Source organism: Oncorhynchus masou, chromosome 21, assembly GCF_036934945.1.
Source record: "Oncorhynchus masou masou isolate Uvic2021 chromosome 21, UVic_Omas_1.1, whole genome shotgun sequence".
NCBI classification, from domain to species: domain Eukaryota; kingdom Metazoa; phylum Chordata; class Actinopteri; order Salmoniformes; family Salmonidae; genus Oncorhynchus; species Oncorhynchus masou.
This window is the reverse complement of record NC_088232.1, coordinates 34,457,588-34,477,252: the sequence shown is the minus strand read 5'-3', so window position 1 is coordinate 34,477,252 and position 19,665 is coordinate 34,457,588. Positions and strand designations below refer to the sequence as shown.

At 44.4% G+C, this 19,665-nt stretch overlaps 1 protein-coding gene across 2 annotated transcripts in view; it reads right to left on the bottom strand.

The window, feature by feature from the left end:
* Positions 1-19,665, bottom strand: part of esrrb (estrogen-related receptor beta) — a 65,598-nt gene that overhangs the window by 26,373 nt on the left and 19,560 nt on the right. For both annotated transcript variants that reach the window (XM_064928262.1, XM_064928261.1), the window contains 4 exons: positions 14,335-14,744; positions 8,688-8,804; positions 1,606-1,716; positions 973-1,134 (listed from right to left, as the gene is read on the bottom strand). In XM_064928262.1, the coding sequence (XP_064784334.1) occupies positions 973-1,134; positions 1,606-1,716; positions 8,688-8,804; positions 14,335-14,731 (787 nt within the window). In that variant the 5' untranslated portion in view covers positions 14,732-14,744. The remainder of the gene's footprint in view (positions 1-972; positions 1,135-1,605; positions 1,717-8,687; positions 8,805-14,334; positions 14,745-19,665) is intronic.

Here is a 19,665-nt window from a genome sequence, read left to right as displayed (position 1 = left end):
CGTTCTGCAGCTGATGTCAGCGCAGACACGTCTACTATGCTGATGAGAAGACGAGGGTACAGAGAGGCTATACAACAGAGGCTGGACTGAGGAACACAGTCTTTCAGTGGGTTACCTCTATGCCCAGTGTGCTATAATGTTCTAGAGTTATCAGGGTCAACCTCAAGATCAGACAGACTCTGCTCTGGTTGCTAAAAGAGTCCCTAAACAATATGTTGACTGTCAGATTCAGGAGAAAACTCTAGAAGGGAGCAGAATGTCTGCTGACATAGAATGTGGTATTCTTAATTTAACAGCATCTCATTACCTAACACCTTGTCTATCATGATGTCTATGGAGCAGAGAAGAAACATGATTATGCCTATCAATAATTCAATTGAAGTGTGTGTGTGTGTGTGTGTGTGTGTGTGTGTGTGTGTGTGAGTGAGTGAGTGAGTGAGTGAGTGAGCTGTCTTGTTTCAGAGGGAGGGTCCTGTGCTCTGCTCTAAATCTCCCCTGTGGTTATGGCATATATTGACACCGGGGCTGTAGTCCCTACCCATTCAGAGTAGGGATTTTAGCTGGACTCGATTGATTTGATTATTTTAAAGCTGTCTCCATTTTGCCCCTAGGTCCATGTGAGCTGCTGACTTTAATTATATGTGTTTGCATTTGTGCGCGTGCATGTGCGTGTGTGTGTGTGAGTGTGTGTGTGCATGCGCACCCATCGGAAGCAAAGGCCGGGAAATGGATGGTGGGATAGAGGGTTCATTAGGGTGACTTGGTGTTGAAATACTCTAAATGGAACTAACAAGGACTAATCATGATGTCAGATTCTACCAGTTGAAATGAATGGCTAGTTCTGTATCTAAACTTCTATCATGTGTTGTTTTTTCACTACACAGTATGTTACAGCTGATCATGAGTGAATGGTGTTCTATATCTTTCTATGGTGCTCAACTAGTGCAGTGGGCTGTAGATGGGTGGGCATACCTGGGATATGCTTTGCCCAGCCAATGATGACAACCAGCTCCCGGTCAGCCAGGTCACACAGCGTGGTGAGGGCCTTGATGTCACTCTCAGGCATGGTGGGGTCAGGCATGGCGTAGATCTTCTCTGGCTCGGCCACCAGCAGGTGGGACACTATCTTTGTGACTGACAAGGAAGCAGAGATGGTCAAAACAACAGTCAAAAGTCACATTACTGTGATGCAAATACAGGTACTCTCAGATACAAACGTACATGCCAGGATATACAATCATTCACTCTCTCTTTCTCCCTCTAACAAGTAAACGAATGAATGGTTTAATATGGTTGATAATAAAAATTCTCCTCACATTACTCAACATTATGTGAGAGGATATTCCTAGGACTGCTATCCCTGAGAAGCCAGTCACTGTTTAATATCGGTCATCTGCTCTGAGATTTGTCATAACTCAGCTGTTACCAGAACAATGCCTGTCTGGCCTAATATATATTCTCTAGAAGTGCTCTCCTATGGAAATACATCTATCCAGACAACAGGAGAATCTGGTCTGAATAAAATGCATTTGTCTTTAACTGAACCTGGTCTGGGGAACGCTGCGGGAAGGGGGATGGGTCGTGCGGTAACAGAGCACTACTCACGGGGTTTTTTGGCAGGAGGGGGGAGGGTGAGGCCCAGGTACGCTGTGTTCTCTGCATCCATCCTCCTCTTGTACTTCTGTCTCCCACCTCGCACGCGGTCCAGACGCACACCTGACACATGACAAGATGCAAGGAGACCTTTGAGTAGGAAATACAATTTCACCATTCTGACAAATAAAATGAATCAATCAATTCTACAACATAGGAATGTTATCAATAAAAATAACAATTTAACACAGTTTTAAGTAGTTCCACAATTAGTACATTGTTATTGGTAGAGAGTTACACAACACACATTTACGTCTAATTCCCCAATCACACACTCAGATTCACTCATCAGATTCCCAAATGATCAAAAACCAATACTAAACTATTCCTCTTGTTATATGAGGGGGCATTACGTCTGAAAGCCTGACCAAGCTGAGGTGTGTGTGTCTGCCCAGAGGAATGGCTCTGTTCTGTTGTCTGCATGGTGAGAGAGAGAGTAAAGGGAGTGCCAGTGTGTCAGAGAGACTGCCGGCTGGCTCTGCCTTCCTATATGCGGTCCATGCCTGGCTGGTCTACTGTGACACTGCCGAGCCTGACGGAGCTCTAAACATATGAATATTTAATGCAGGGTCAATGATCTCACAGACTGGTCCTCTAATTATTTCGTTTTTTTGGGGTGAGGTGGACGGCATACTAATGAACAACAAGGTACCGGTGAGCTCAGTGTCTAGAGGCCTCTGTGTCCAGCCATGTAGCTCCTGTAGGAGGAATGAACACACAACCACATCCACACACTGTCTGGTGTACAGTCTTATAGAATTATGACACAGATAGATAGAGGTTAGCTTTCCAATAAAGGCTCCTTCTTTCACCCCTCTTTCACGGGACAGGAGTGAGGTCTTATCACTCTCTGCCACTCACAGGGGACCCGCACCGATACTGTAAATGTCACCAACCTCATCGTAACATAAGTTATTTATTATTTCATTATTTGATAAGAGTGTTTCCATTTGGATTGTCCTTTCTATTCTATTATTTTTCAACGGAGTAAAAATATTTCATCTGCAGTGTTCCATTTATGTGATACAGGATGGTGTTTGGTGATTTCATTTAATCGTATGCAAAACATTTATGTGATACAGGATGATGTTTGGTGATTTCATTTAATCGTATGCAAAACATTTATGTGATACAGGATGGTGTTTGGTGATTTCATTTAATCGTATGCAAAACATTTATGTGATACAGGATGATGTTTGGTGATTTCATTTAATCGTATGCAAAACATTTATGTTTCACGTGCATCATCCTGTTGGGGCTGCACAGAGACACGGTCCTGCACAGAGACACGGTCCTGCACAGAGACACGGTCCTGCACAGAGACACGGTCCTGCACAGAGACACGGTCCTGCACAGAGACACGGTCCTGCACAGAGACACGGTCCTGCACAGGGACACGGTCCTGCACAGAGACACGGTCCTGCACAGGGACACGGTCCTGCACAGGGACACGGTCCTGCACAGAGACACGGTCCTGCACAGAGACACGGTCCTGCACAGAGACACGGTCCTGCACAGAGACACGGTCCTGCACAGAGACACGGTCCTGCACAGAGACACGGTCCTGCACAGAGACACGGTCTTGCACAGAGACACGGTCCTGCACAGAGACACGGTCCTGCACAGAGACACGGTCCTGCACAGAGACACAGTCCTGCACACTGCTGAATGTGCCTGATGGATCTTTACTCTGTATAGCAAATGTCTATCTATTTCCCCATTATGTATAACCTAAACACCCCGAAACAAATGGATGCTAAACCAGATTTGATCAGAGGTATTATCCTGTAGTGTATGTATGGTCTAGCTGGTGGAGGAGATTTATTTGTCAGCACACCAAGTGCCCTCTGCTAAAATCACTGACAGGGAGAGGACTTGCTTGATGATTTCATCACTTTATAACTACAAAGACAGTGTCATAGCTGGGTATTGTGTGACCACTGCAAATGAGGCTAATACAATTTCCCCCTCAGCCTGTACTCTCTTGGAGGATGGGTTTGGATGTCCCTATGTACAGTGATTAGAGGTCGATGGAGGGAACAGACAGTGGGGATGGATGGGGAGCAAAAAGGAGATGATTTAGTACGTAAATAATAGCCTTCATTCAATAGAAAGGACTGAAACGATGGATTATGAAAACGGTCATTTTCACCCCTTCCATTGAGTGAACCATACCCCCTTCTCCCAAACTAGACTCTATGCATGGGTAGCTATAGCAAACAGGATTATCGTGTAGGAATAGAATAAGGAGATTTTATTCGACTTATATAAATTATTTGATTCCCTAGAAACACATCTGATTAGGATTGTCTTTAAATTTCCTGACACTGTCAACCTACTAACCTAATTACACACAATTCCCAGAAGAGACCCATCCTTCTCAGCAAACACTGGGGGATCATCTGACGGCTGCCACATTAGCGAACATCACAAATTCCTCATTCCCCAATTTACATCTTTCATATGTAGCATGTAAAAATCGTGTCAAGGAATATTTGACCAGTAAATCTATTCAGGGACGAGGCCTCGAGTATGAACCCATGACAAGACGGACTCCTATGTCACAAGTTGGTGCTTGCTAGGTTTAAGTGCTTAGGAGGGTTACAATTCAGATTCATCTGGTTGTACTATAGGAGTGGAAAATACCAGCGATAATTGTGATGTCACCATATTCTAGAGTTTCTCTGGGCTCTCCTGAGGAGCTCAGATACAGCCAGGTGGTATGAATGTACCGTAGCCTATGAGCTGTCCCGTGGTGTTGGGCTGGGCTGGCTGGTGAGTCATGTGGCTGTACGTGTTAGCCAGCGTAAAGCCACAGTGACGAGGAGTCCCAGGTACATGGGTGCCTCTTGTAATTACAGCTTTCCCGGTCATAATTACCAGATGCTGACAGGAATTAAAGCTTGGCACTAACCTGTCTCATTTTACAGTCAAACAGGACCATACAGGGAGGGCGGACAGGGAGAGAATGAGACAGAGAGCAAGGGATTGTGTCAGAGAGAGAGAGAGAGAGAGAGAAGTAGACCAGTTCTTTCCATGTGTCTGACTCCTCTTGGAGAAACTCACAGAGGCCTTGGTCAAGCCTATGTGTCACTTCGGTGAGCCATGGACCAAGCTTTGGATTGTTTGTTTGTGTCCGGTGCATCGGTACTGCATGTATTTGTGTGTATGTGTCTGTGTGTATGTAAATGTGTCTGTGTGTATGTGAATGTGTGCGTGAAGAGGGGTGAGTTCTGCCTCATCACCTCCGTGTTTAATGGCCTGCACCATCACCCTGTGTTTGGGTAAAGGGAGGGTGATTGTGGCTGGTTATCTCGGGTGTCAGCTCAAAGCAGGGTGCAGGGGTAAAGGGGTAAAGGGCTTTTGGCCAAGGCGGCTGGCATTTGTGCACAGATTAGCGGCGGGCTAGGGGCGGGGGCTGGGGCCAGCTGACCTAGGGCTCCTCTTTCTCTCCAAAAACAATAATAATCCCACTCAGAGCACACTCCTACAAAAGGGCCTGTCTTCCCTCACTTTGTGTGGCCGGCCGTAGTAGGGGCCCTTATTTTGAGCCCGTCACCTGTTCTGGATGTCTCTCCGTAGGGAAAGTGTCAGGATGTCTGGGATGGTTGGCAGTGCCAAGGGGGGCTTAGGCGGACCCTATTTTAGCTGGGAAAATCAGAAGGCCACATGGCGAGGCATGGTGAACCCTGCCTTTCAAGGCAGCCACCCTGCTAAACCCCCGTCAGCACTATTTCAAAGAGCCCCTGTTGCCAGCTTTGCATGCTTGTAAGCGTGTTGCAGCATTTTTAATCACGAGTGGTGATGAGCAAGGGCAGCGGAAAAATGGTCACACGATGGCCCTCCTACCCCTATCTGCTGATTGGGCCCCCAGTCTGCTCTCATCACATGCTCTGTCCACCTGCCCATAGAGTAGTGGAACTATCTAACCCTATTGCAGTAACATCAAACTGGGTTCACTCCCCACTCAAGATGCAGGCTTCATATGAAGGCCAAGTTACACTTGGGCTGTTTGAAACATCTCACATTGCATGTTCATTCTTTTAATAGGTTCTTATGGAACCAAACAATTGAATCCCCATTTCCTGAAGCACACATTCAGTGGCTGTCTGTGTACATGTCTTACTTATATGTTGGTGTGAATCCATTTTTATGTGTATGCATGTATGTGGCTTGTGTGTACGTACTTTATGATGTAGTAAGGATGGTAGGGGTGCTCTTGTGGGATGTGGTTGTTCTGTCGCGTGTCTTCTAATCAGAGTGATATACAGGAAGGTTTATTGTGTATCAGCCTCTTTCACCCTCCTTTAAAACATGTCTGTTGTGCTCTCACCTGTCAGCCCAGGGAACATAACAAGATAGAGCCTATTACTGAGAGGTAGCACAGCGGTACTGTAGTGTGGGAGTGTGTGTCGTGTGTGTATGTGTCTGTTTGTGTGTGTGTGTCTGCATGTGTGTGTATCAGTGTGTACGGGGGCATCTGCCACTGAATTATGTCAATGTAATCTCTCAATAGTATCTGTTCCTCTTTCTCTCTCTCTCTCAGCTCTGATCCCCCTCCATTGATCAGAGGAGAAACCTGTAGCCCCTGACATTTGATTCTTCTATTGATCACTTCCTCTTTTATACAGTCGGGGGAAAGTAGAGCGATTCAACTCAAGTCTCTGGCAGATCCCCTTTAAGCAGACTGCTGATCTTTGGAGATCACTTCCCTTACACTTCCCTTAAGACGTCTACAGAGATAAACTGGAGCCTTTTCCAATGGACTAAAAACATGCACTAATTCCTTACCATGTACTCGCTTAATCAGTAGGGGAGGTAAAGCCTTGAAATCCCTTGCTTTGAAAGGTATTAACTATTAACCTTAACATGGGCACTGAGGGAAAAAAGTAATTCCTTTGCACTTCCAAGATCTCCCTGAATGTCTTGAAATGCAGTTATATCATGGCCCGCGTGGCTAAGATGTTAGAGCATGGGGCTTGCAACGCCAGGGTTCAATCCAATGGGGGACCAGCATGAAAAAGTATGACAAATGCATGTAGTCACTACTGTAAGTCACTTTGGATAAGAGCGCTAAATGACTAAAATGTGAACATTTAAAAAGAGATGTTAGGTGTGTTGTGATGCATTAAAATGTACTGTAGTTCCATAGAGTGCCTGATGTTAGGAAACTACTCTACATAGCTATAAAGTTATAATTAGTATTTTCTTTTTTCTTGAGTGAATGACCTTTCTGCAGTAATGAACTCCAGAGGGTTTGCTTTAGTCACATGAGCATTGACCATCTCCAGCCCCTGAGCCTGGACATGGCGTTGAGCCGATGGCTTCGTAGAGCTTAGACTAGCATCTCCTCCAGTCCCTAGTTCCCGTGACCAGATTCATTGGTTTCACACTCACGCACGCCGCCGTAAGACGCCTGACCTTGATCTAAGGAGAAGATAGCGTGCGGCGTGCATTAAGATGCATTTCACATCTTTCTGTTAATTTGGGAAATGTATTTACTTCTTTTGATTGTGTTTGAAAAGCGTCGCTGAAGGTGGGAGAGAGGAGGGTGACCTGATTCCTGAAGGACTTCACAGAGCCAGTGGTAATCTCTACCTCCATTCTAATATGTGGCGAAACCCACTCTGTAAAAATTAGCGTAGTTTTCAATCTGTGGATATGCTGAATATACAGAAGTATGCATTAGAACGCTGGACTAAGTCTCTCTCTGCATATTTGATCTCTACACTCTCTCTATACTATCTCCTACTTTGACCCGACACTGGCCAGGCATTTATGACCATCACTACATATTTTGTAGTCTCTTATTCCCCCAGATGATATATTGGCATTAATTTTTCATCAGATAGTAAAGCGCTGAACCTGTCTTTCTGGCCCAGTCTCTTTATCTTGCTTCATGCAGTACGGAGATTATGTTACAAACCAGAGATCTATATAGACTAATATGCCACTGGAGTTGGAGATGGGATAGGATGTACTATACATTCCATTCTCTGGTGAATTAAGGGAGAAGGGGGGTGGGGAAGCAGTTGGGTATACTGCATGTCATGTTGATCAGTAAGGATGCCAAAAACAACATGAAAATGGTTGTACTTAGTTAACAACATATTTTAAGGGATTGTAATTAGGCTACTGCTATGGAGTATAAAATGACTAATCATGTTGTGTTCTTCTGCCACTGTAATAGAGAATATCTCCCTCTGAGTCCTTTCTTCACGTCTAGCCTGTAGTACAGTGGCAGTGGAGGGATAATCATGCTTAGTCAAACATAAGCACCACTTGACCTATTCTCACCAGCGCTCGCGGAAAGTAAGACATAAAGAGCATGTTTCCTTAAAGAGCTCTTCCCAGCGGGCAGCTAAATAAATATGACAGCACCTCCCCATTCCCCAGCCACACTGCTCTCATTATTCATGTGTTGGGGCTGTTTGGAGAGACCAACAAGTGAGGAGGGGAGGGGGATAAAGTGGCAGTAATGCAAGGGAAGGGGGCCAGGTTGGTAGGGGGCTAGGGCCTCCCCTGGAAGGAGCAGCCCAGCCTGGGGTCTCAGGGGGCCTGGCAGTGGTAAGAAACCTGGCCGGAGAAATCCATCGGCAGCATTTTTAATTGTCACTGAATTCCCAGTTGGGGTGACTTTATAAAATCATCCACAAGAAGAGAGCTGAGATGTTCGGAAAACATTTAGTGGATCAATATGCTGGGGAGAGCTGAGACTGGCCGGAGTGTGTGCTCAGGGACCCAGCAGAAGCCTTTCCAGTCGGAATACTGTTACATTTCTATTACTCAGACAGCAGGATCGACCTATTCAGCATATTTCTGTCCCCAGCTCAGCTGCCCATGATTTACTGCTGTGTTGGTAGGGGGAGGACAGAACAGACCAGGGACTCAGATCAGTTGTCTGGCCACTGCTGCGAATTTTGAGATTATTTCAATTAACATAAAGAGAGTGATACCAAGACAAACAGACAGATGGACAGACAGACAGACAGACAGACAGACAGACAGACAGACACTTGCAGAGATCTCCTTACCTTCCTTGAGCATCCCCACTTTGAGACACTTCATAAAGCGGCAGGCTTGACATGACTTGCGTCTCCGTTTTGTGATCTCACACTCGTTTGTGGCGGGACAGCTGTATTCTATGTTGCCTGAGAAGGACAAGACATATGGGTCAGCCTTAACCTGATCCCTCTTTATAACGCAGTGTATCTTCCTATTGAGTTATAGGCAAAGGAAAAGCAAAAGGTTAAATGTTTTTACCTTTTTTCTCTCCTTTTTTACATGTAGAATAAAAGTAAGCATAAAAGTAAGGATACAATACACATTTTAGGACATTGTCATTTACATTGTACGATGCAGTGTGTACTCTAGGTTAAATCCCCAAAACAGTTACTGTATATCACACAGGATTCTATGGTCTATAAAAATCAGTTTGTGCAGACCAGACATTGGGCATCAGCATTTGTTAATCATCTCCTGGGCAACAATCCATTACAGTAGTGTGTCTGAGGTGAGATGAGGTGACCTCCAGGGAACAAGGTAACTTCCAGAGGTGGGGGTGAAGGAGGAGGGAGGGAGAGGAGACCTCCAGTACTCCTCATGGACCCCTTCATAAATGCACCCTTGCCCCTTGCTAAATTGTTCTCATTAATTCTGAGCATGTCTCCTTCAGGCCTCTGGAGCAGCCAACCATCCAGCCTGCATCCCGCTTCCCTTCAGAGTGGCTGGCCGCCCTGCCGCCTCAATAGCAGGGGGGAGAGCTGGACACACGGCCCCCAGCCACTTTACATAATGCTCCAGGAGCCCCAACCCTGTTGTCACCGCTGTTGCCATTGTTGACTATTTACATAGTGTACAGGCAAGACGCCTTATGCATTATTCACATCCAGTACGACAGCGTCTGATACCGGGACAACACAATGAAAAAGAGTTTAACTTCTACTCAATAAAAGAGATGTTTCTGCCTGTGCAATAGAAAGGAAGGACAGGATAAACGATGGCATTCTCCTTGTGTCCGATTCCCTACATTTTTACTGTCGTCAAGGTTTTCAATGAAGGCTTTCAAAATAATATCAAGCTACTCGAGGTCCTGAATTAGAATCATTCCTTGTCCACCATGAATGGAAGAACAGAGAAGCGCATTCTGAGGCACACTGGAGACACAATACTTGTTTTGTCATTCTTAAGCTTGGATTCTTTATTTATCTACCACAAAGCCATGTTATCTACTCAACTATTATCTATTCAATGCTGTGTACAGTTTCTTTTCCATTTAGAAGGATTAACCTTGATGACTTCAATATAGACTGACATAGGCCTATATACCGTATTATCCTGTCTAACTGCACACAGACTTGCTCCAGCAGCTCTCCTGCCTCTAGATAAACAGCCATACACAGGCACATTGGGATTCCATCTCAACACAGCCAACCTGCTTTTCTCTCCACACTGACCCTCGCTCAGAGTTTTCTAAAGAGAGAGAGAGAGTAAGAGCTGTATAACATTCCAGTGGGGTTCCCCCTTCAACCCTCCAACCCCCTTTAACAACTTATGCAATTATGTTAATGATATTGGATAGATCAAGTGGAGGGTCCCAAGATGTATTAAATAATTAGAAATTCTTCTGTATCTGGGTTAGAAATCATCATGCTAATTCCTCTCATCTCTTTGGAATTGAGGTAAATAAATGTGTGAGAAAAGGGAGATGATGCGGTATGTCTCTCTTCCTGTTGTGTCTGTTGTCACAGCACAACCATACCATAATAATAAGCCCATCTATTTCCCATCTGTTGCCAGGAGGCAATTATCAGAGTAGCCGACTCTGGAATCTGTATATAGCCTCGTTGTATATAGCCTCGTTGTATATAGCCTCGTTATATATAGCCTCGTTGTATATAGCCTCGTTATTGTTTATTCTTATTGTGTTATTTTTTATTATTACTTTTCATTTTAGTCTACTTGGTAAATACTTTCTTCTTCTTGAACTGCACTGTTGGTTAAGGGCTTGTAAGTAAGCATTTCACGGCAAAGTCTACACTTGTTGTATTTGGCACATGTGGCAAATCATTTTTGATTTGATTTGAAACAGAGACCATGCACAAACAACCATATTCATTAAACCCAAACACACACACAGGCATAGTCATTAAACCCAAACACACACACAGGCATACTCTCTCATATACACTAAAATGACAGTGTGCATAGACCAATATACACTGAGTGTACAAAGCAGTTGTACAAAGATCTTTCCATGACAGACTGACCAGGTGAATCCAGGCTATGACCCCTTATTGATGTCACTTGTTAAATCCACTTCAATCAGTGTAGATGAAGGGAAGGGGACAGGTTAAATAATTATTTTTAAGCCTTGTGAGATTGAATGGGAAGACGAAATATTTAAGTGCCTTTGAACATGGCATGGTAGTAGGTGCCAGGCACACCGGTTTGAGTGTGTCAAGAACTGCAAAGCTGCTGGGTTTTTCACCCTCAACAGTTTCCAGTGTGTATCAAGAATGGTCCACCACCCAAAGGACATCCAGCCAACTTGACACAACTGTGGGAAGCATTGGCGTCAACATGGGCCAGCATCCCTGTGGAATGCTTTCGACACCTTGTAGAGTCCCTTCTCCGACGAATTGAGGCTGTTCTGAGGGCAAAATAGGGGGTGCAACTAAATATTAGGATGTTTTGTATTTATATATAAAAATACATGATTGGTTCACCTTTATTGGCGTTTATAGCTCAAGGACTGATCCTCAGACAAATGTCTATTTATACAGCCAGTCAGTCAAGCATTGGAGGAGTTAATATATACCCTGAACTAGAATGCAGGGTTCATCTCTGGTTTCAAAGGTTACAGTATTAAACAAATAACATAAAAATCTGAGAAGGAAAGAAGAAAAAAATGATTTTCTTCTCGATATTTATCTGTCTCAATTTATTTTATGGCTTTTCAGGACCTGTGCCAGGGCAGTGAGGGAAAGTCAGGTCCTGTAAGTAAATTATAGTAAAATCGCAGGTATTTCTCATCAAAATCTAAACTGACTTTTACAGGCTTACTGTCAAGGTCTATTACTTCATATAAAAAAGAGGGCCACTGAGTTCAGTTGGTTTTCAAGCAATTTTATACTTGGGTTCAAAATGAGAGAAAAATAAGGTTCAATAAGAGATCGATGCTTTTGATTGGCAGGGCACGCGAGGTGCGGCATGGGCCTGTGATTAGGGAGCTATGAGAATAGGAGTTTGTCCGGGATGGATGGTGATCTAGGTTGACATTAATTTGGGCCTCGAGAATGACTAATGTAACTATCTCCATGTAAGAGTTCAGGGGCGCTTTTCACTGAATGACTAGGTGATAGAAGATGGATTTGCCATTCTGTCCTGTTGAAGAGGTAGGGGCAGCAGGTCTCTTTTACAGCAGTGGAACATCAGGAAGTAAAGGAGAGAAGAAGAGTTAAGAGTAGGAAATACTAAATGAATCCAGGAATCCCAAGTAGAAAAACCGAGACTTCTGGAAAATATTCAACACGGACAGTTAACCGTGTGGTCACTATCGTCTCAAATTTCATTATGTGCTAAAAATGTAATGGAAAAAAGTCCATTAGCTTTAGTGTCATTGCTTAAAAACAATGTGATGAATGTGTGTAAAAGACACATCTTCTGTGTTGTTGTCATTGAGGGACATCATCTCACACCCTCCACCCTGGATAGACAGCCTCGTTATTTCTTTAATTAATCAGGTCTCATCTACTGCAACCTCTTCTTCATCCAAGGGCTTTATGTCCCACTGTTTACTGCTCCCTCTATTCCTCCTTCAGTCATCCTGTGTGGTTTTTATTAATTCAGAAGCTTTCACCCCCTCCTCATCCCCCTCCTAAAATGTCCCATGGTCCTCGTCCCTGTCCTCTTCTGCCTGGACTGGTACCCCTGTCTGATTATTATGCCATTAAGCTTTTCCTCTCCTCCTCTGAAAGAGCGCTCGGGTCCCTCTCCAATCTAAAGAAATCCTAGGTTTTTTTTCTCCCTCCTTTCCCTGAAATTACCCAGCGTGCGACGCGTGCCTGAGTTTCTAATTGGCCCTGCAGTCCCTGGAGACAGCCCCCTCCCTTCCTCCTAATGAAAAGCCTCGGCCTTAATTACACTTTCCAAACGCTGATTGTTATTGACAAAACTCCTGTGGCTCGGACAAACGACGGCAGATTAGTTCCATTACAGGCAGCCCTCCAAGAGGAGAAAGAGAGGAATTTCAAATCGACAATGTAAAGTGAGGGAGGGAAAAAAGGGAACTCTTTCCATTTTCCTTTTCATGTACCAGGCTATTGCTCCACTTAAGACTTCTCTTTCTTTCCAGATCTTTTCTGTTCTATTGTGTGTCACTGTCAATGGTTTGTAGCGAGGGGACAAAAGCACAGTTATGTTACTTGAGAGAAAATGATCATCTTATATCAATCGACAGGATAGCTGATGGCAACATGGGTAAACAGCAGGATTTGGCCTAATGCTTTTGTTTGACTGCAAAGATACATAGACTGTTTAAAGCTGATAGGATTTGGGGTGTTCAAAATCAACACCTACTAGACAGCCTGCACTCGATAACCTGGGCACAATAATGGCATTTTGTCGACAATTCTGTGGACAATTTGTAGACAAGGACGTAAATTGAGACATACAGACTATTATTTTTACAAAACATATTTGAGGTATAAAACAATTATACAAAATAAATTATTTATTTTATATTTAAATAAAAGTTCAAATTAATTTGTCTCCTTTGCAAGATAAATATGTTTACTTTACTGCATGCCATTACTATAGCTGAATATTTCAATATTTGCCTCCTGCATTCTTCCTTTTAATTTCTCAGATTCTTAAGTAGACTTAAGCAGGGGCAGCTGTGCATGTTCAGCAGTGATTTTCCCTGGCTCAATAATATCTCCCTCCGTATCGTAGGTCCCAATGATTAATGTAGGACAGAGCACACAGAGAGACACACAGTGGGGGGCCTGTCATTGCCTCTCTAATGGGAACCTGTGATACATCATACCATGCAGATCTGCACCACTCACACCCTATTCCCTAGGTGCACGCACACACGCACGCACGCACACACGCCAGCACGCATGCACGCACACACACACATATAGTCAATCTCCTGCTTTGGACCCCCCACAGGCATCTGGGCACACAACACAACCACTCTCCACCAAACCTGATCCCTGATGATGATGTCACCACCACTGCCCCCTACCTAGCCTGACCCCAGCTGATGATGTCATTGCGAGCGGCTCTGGCTAGTGGCCTGTCCTGTGTGTGGCTGTCCATTGTGTATGCAGCGCCCGAGAAAATGTGTTGCCTCATACTGTGCTGCATTGCATGTAATTTCCCTCACTATTAAGTTACCCTGGGTGTTTTACCAATGCTGGCGATCCATAGCAGCACAACTGGAGTCACCGGCCTTGAAAAATATACCTTTTCCCAGGGAGATAAATGGAAAATAATGTAGATGAACACAGCTCCATGCAACAACTCAGCATGTTCTGTCTAACAACAAGATAGTGGTTTAGGGCAGTAGGTGATTGTGTTAGGAGGAGGGGGGGGGTAAAACGCTGTATGGAGTGTCTGTATGTGTAGTAGGGCAGATCCCTTGTGTGTCTGCAGGGAGCGGGAGGGAAATACCTTGTATTGTCCTTTTAAAGAAGGCTTTGCAGGCCTCACAGGAGGCCACGCCATAGTGATACCCAGAGGCTATATCTCCACAGACCAGGCACAGCCTCTTGGGGATGGAGTTCAACATGTATTCACACTTAATGGGTGAGTCCTCCATGATGGTGCTGGAGCAGTCGTCGTAGCGCTTGCGGCAGGGGCCGGCGCCCAGCCCGCCGGGCGTAAACATGGGCGGAGAGTCCAGGCCGTTGGAGTGGCTGTTCATGGCACTGACATAGCCGCCGCTGGCGTCCGAGTTGCCGCTTGGGCTGTGGTGGCTGACCGTGTCGATGACTGAGGAGGGGCTGGACGGCTCCGTCTTGATGTAGGACCCGCAGCTGGAGGGAAGGTGCCGGTCATCAACAGCCATTCTATTCAGCAGCCTGGAGAAGGGGAGAGAGGGGAGGGGAGAGAGGGGAGGGGAGAGAGGTGAGAGAAACATGACCATTAGCATGGCCTTTTAGACTACAGACATTAAAAGTTTCAGCTATAGTGAGAAAACACATCTTTGCACAATTTGACTACGTGTGAAAACTCTGTAGGCTACTGTTCACACAGAGCAATTCACTTCACACTCCCACACTCCCACACTCCAAAGAGAAGGACTTCTTCCATATCAGCACACATTCAGTGACACTTCTGCTGCTCTCTTTTATTCTGATCTCTCTCTCTCCCCCTCTGTCTCATCCTCACCACGGTGTTTCCTAACCCTCATCAAGAACCAGCCAACCAGGTGGGATGATACTAAGAGCTTCATTAGCTCCACATGCCACCAGCCATGAGAGAGAGAGAACACACAGGTGAAATAAACACACTCAACACCGACCCCACTTGTTAACACAGGAACACAGTCAACGCTAACACAGGGAGGACTGCATTCCTGGGACCCATATTTTAGACTGGAGCCAGAGTACAGAGAACATACCGGGAGCAGTCTCCTTGAGTCAGCAGGCAGGCAACAAAAAAAAGAAGGATATTGACTTTGTTCACTGTCTGGTTAATAACAGCATCTCATCTGATGTATTGCCTGCCGTGACTGAAATAAATTGCAACCTCTAGCTGTGTCGATACAATGCAACTAACCCTCAAACAGCTCTTTGTCCATACAAATGTATTTCTGTCGCCACCACATTTAAAGCGGATTCTTCTAACCTGGTCTTTTCCTGGACAAACAGAGGGAATTGAGGAGATAGAGCGCTATGAGAGATGGACAACCTCTATGCTTTCTAAAGGTCGTGTGGACACAGTGACCCATCAGGGTCGTGGCAGGGTCACACACACACACCTCTGCATTAGGCACCACTGACAAGGTGAAAGGTCATCTGCACTCGCCCACATTAATGAAATTGAGCCTTGCGAGGCCTATGCAAATGCAGACATCAACGTTCATGGTTGATGGCAGCTAGACAGCCTAAGTTCTGCTTTAGTACATTAGTTATATTAATATGTTGCCAACTAATGGTAATGTTTCCATAGTTGACATGTCAGTTTCCCATCAGCAGCGCAGGAAGAGAGGGGATACTCTCTACCAGTATGTCTAACGTCACCATCAGGATCTATCCGACACATAGTCGGCCATCTCAGAATGCAGAGAGGGTGAGACAGAAACCTTTTCCATATCCCCATCGGACAGCGAGAGAAGGGCCGGGCCAGCCGGGATAGCTGTCTCTCTCTCTCTGGTTGATTTAATTGTAAGGGTGGGTGACAGTAGGGTTCAGGCCCAGAGGTCAGAGGGTCAACCTTATTTTCTCACCCTGGCTTCATGGGCCCGTGGAGATGGGGGTCAGCATGTCAAATTAAATCTAATTCCCGGGTTCCCCTCCCTCCTGTCATGTATATTCATTGGAGGTCCAGATGCCCACCACCTCTGGAAATTCACAAAAAGGTTAACTGCTAAAATAAATCATAAAAAATGCCCCCTGTTAAAACCGTTGACCTTGTAGAATAAGTCCTTCGGCTGAACACTCCAGGAATTTCTTTCACTATAGAGCGTACATAATATAAAACCCAGAACCACACTTTTTACTAGGTATCATGCGACTCTATTTACAGTATTTCTCACAGTAACTATAAAGTCAAGTTGGACAATGCCTACAAAAAACGAGGTAAAAGTAAAGCCAAAGACGTTTGAAGGTTTTTTTCTCTCCGTGTTTTAAGGAATATTTATATCTCAAACAGATGACTCTATGTACTCTTACAAAGTGAGAGCAAAACAAGAAAATAACAAGATAATGAAATAAAAAAGCTCCATTCCCTTGTTGCTTTTTAACGTAATGTCGCTGTTTAAATAACTCATGTGGATTGCATCCACATAAATGAATGAAAGGAGCCTCTACTCATCTGCTTTAAGTTCTCTGTTTTAGATAGCTCTGTGCACCTGTATAATAGGTCACATGCACTCGGCTTATTAAAGGCAATATATTTAAAATGGCAGCATGCGGGATGGTTCCATTTAGCTTTTATTTCACAAATTCAGAGTAAGCTTAACCCCAGTTCAAAGGTCACCTCCAGGGTGACACTTAGCATAATTGCATAAGTGTCTTAACTGTTTCCCCTCAAGCTCTATGTGGTCATTTATAATACATGTGCTGGCTAGAATCTCCTTAACTCATTCCGCATTGACACATTATGCTACCGCTGTGCTTATATTTTTAACAAGGCTGCTTATATTGATTAATGACATTGAATGAATACCAAACATTTGAACCTAGTGTACATTCATCAAATATTTTCTTACATTTCTATTAATATTCTATTAATCTTATTCTCAAATGGGACAAGTTCAAATTAAATCTATAAATACTATTATTAATATGGCAAATAAAATATGAACATGAATAATTTGACAGCAGGAACTGTGTTAATAAAAATACAACATATGGACCAGGTGCTAATTAGGATGTATCCCAGACAGGACATAAAATAAAAAGGTCTACGGAACTGATGAAGACCCAGGTATGTTGTGAAATCCATAGTTGTCTTCTTCTCAGGTTCAGTAAATGTCTTTCCCATTATGCTGCTTGGCTGAAAGATATCTCTCTTTCTCTCCATTTTCCTTCTCCTTTTGTTCCCTTTGTATGGATCAACATTCATGCTGAGTGGTGGGTTATGGGCCCACAAAAGCACACTGAGCAGTTTGGTTTTAATCAGATTCCAGCTGGTCCTCCTAACAGTATTTCAGATCCCTAATATCATTCCAGTGCTGCTGCCGTGACCAGGATTAGCTGCCCTAATGATCTCCTCTCCCGCTTTCTGCTCCTCTCCCGCTCTCCGCTCCTCTTCTTCAGAAGGAGAGGGAACTAAAGAGCACTCATCCCCATGTCTCAGCGCTTCCCTTCCCTGGCTGGGCCGCCAGAAGCATTCTGAACACGGCCTGAACATTCTGCACACTGTCACAGGAACACGACAGAGCCTGGAGAAACTAATTGGGCCAATTTGTAAGTATTCCTGCTGTGAGCTCTATGCTGACTTCTGTAGGGTGCTAATGCCCGTACTGAAGTGTTAAACACAGACACAGACACTCAGACATTCTCTATCTCTTATTCACATTAGCATTGACTTTGTATATGAGCACATCACACACCCTGAGTGTTTATAATAAAAATGGGGAGAGATGTAAAATGGGGAGAGATGTACAATGGGGAGAGATGTAAAATGTGGAGAGATGTAAAATGGGGAGAGATGTAAAATGGGGAGAGATGTAAAATGGGGAGAGATGTACAATGGGGAGAGATAAAATGGGGAGAGATGTACAATGGGGAGAGATGTACAATGGGGAGAGATATAAAATGTTGAGAGATGTAAAATGGGGAGATGTGTAAAATGGGGAGAGATGTACAATGTGGAGAGATGTAAAATGGGGAGAGATGTAAAATGGGGAGAGATGTAAAATGGGGAGAGATGTACAATGGGGAGAGATGTACAATGTGGAGAGATGTAAAATGGGGAGAGATGTAAAATGTGGAGAGATGTAAAATGGGGAGAGATGTAAAATGTGGAGAGATGTAAAATGGGGAGAGATGTAAAATGGGGAGAGATGTAAAATGTGGAGAGATGTAAAATGGGGAGAGATGTAAAATGGGGAGAGATGTAAAATGGGGAGAGATGTACAATGGGGAGAGATGTACAATGGGGAGAGATGTAAAATGGGGAGAGATGTAAAATGGGGAGAGATGTAAAATGGGGAGAGATATAAAATGGGGAGATGTGTCAAATGGGGAGAGATATACAATGGGGAGAGATGTACAATGGGGAGAGATATACAATGGGGAGAGATATAAAATGGTGAGAGATGTAAAATGGGGAGATGTGTCAAATGGGGAGAGATATAAAATGGGGAGAGATGTAAAATGGGGAGAGATATAAAATGGGGAGAGATATAAAATGGGGAGAGATATACAATGGGGAGAGATATAAAATGGTGAGAGATGTAAAATGGGGAGATGTGTCAAATGGGGAGAGATATAAAATGGGGAGAGATGTAAAATGGGGAGAGATATAAAATGGGGAGAGATATAAAATGGTGAGAGATATAAAATGGTGAGAGATGTAAAATGGGGAGATGTGTCAAATGGGGAGAGATATACAATGGGGAGAGATGTACAATGGGGAGAGATATAAAATGGTGAGAGATGTAAAATGGGGAGATGTGTCAAATGGGGAGAGATATAAAATGGGGAGAGATGTAAAATGGGGAGATATAAAATGGGGAGAGATGTAAAATGGGGAGATATAAAATGGGGAGAGATGTAAAATGGGGAGAGATGTAAAATGTGGAGAGATATAAAATGGGGAGAGATGTAAAATGGGGAGAGATGTAAAATGGGGAGAGATGTAAAATGGGGCGAGATGAAAAATGGGGAGTGATTTAAAATGTGTACTCAAATGATTCTTCCTTTGACAGAGTTTTACAATGGCATGAGATCATTTTAGAATGTACTGTTCACTCTCTGGCTGTGGGCTGTGGGATGCCAAAATCATGGTTTGATAGCGTTGGCTAACCTCACCCCAGCCCCCCTCTCTGCTCCTACTGGGGGGGTGGGGGGTGACATCTCCACAGGCGGGGTGATGGTGATATCAGATGCCCCAGTAGGGGCAGATCTGCCTGGAGGCCCCTTGGCGATGTCCCTGATAAGCCACTGGCCCAGAGTCAGCGCAGGAGGAGGAACTCAATTAGCTCCTGACAGACCATCTCAGTCTCGCTCAGCCTCCCGCCACCTCCAGAGCCCACTGGCAGCTGCCATGGTGACCTCACCTCCAGGGGCCACCGTCACCTCTTACTTCTCGGCTGCATGGAGGACGACT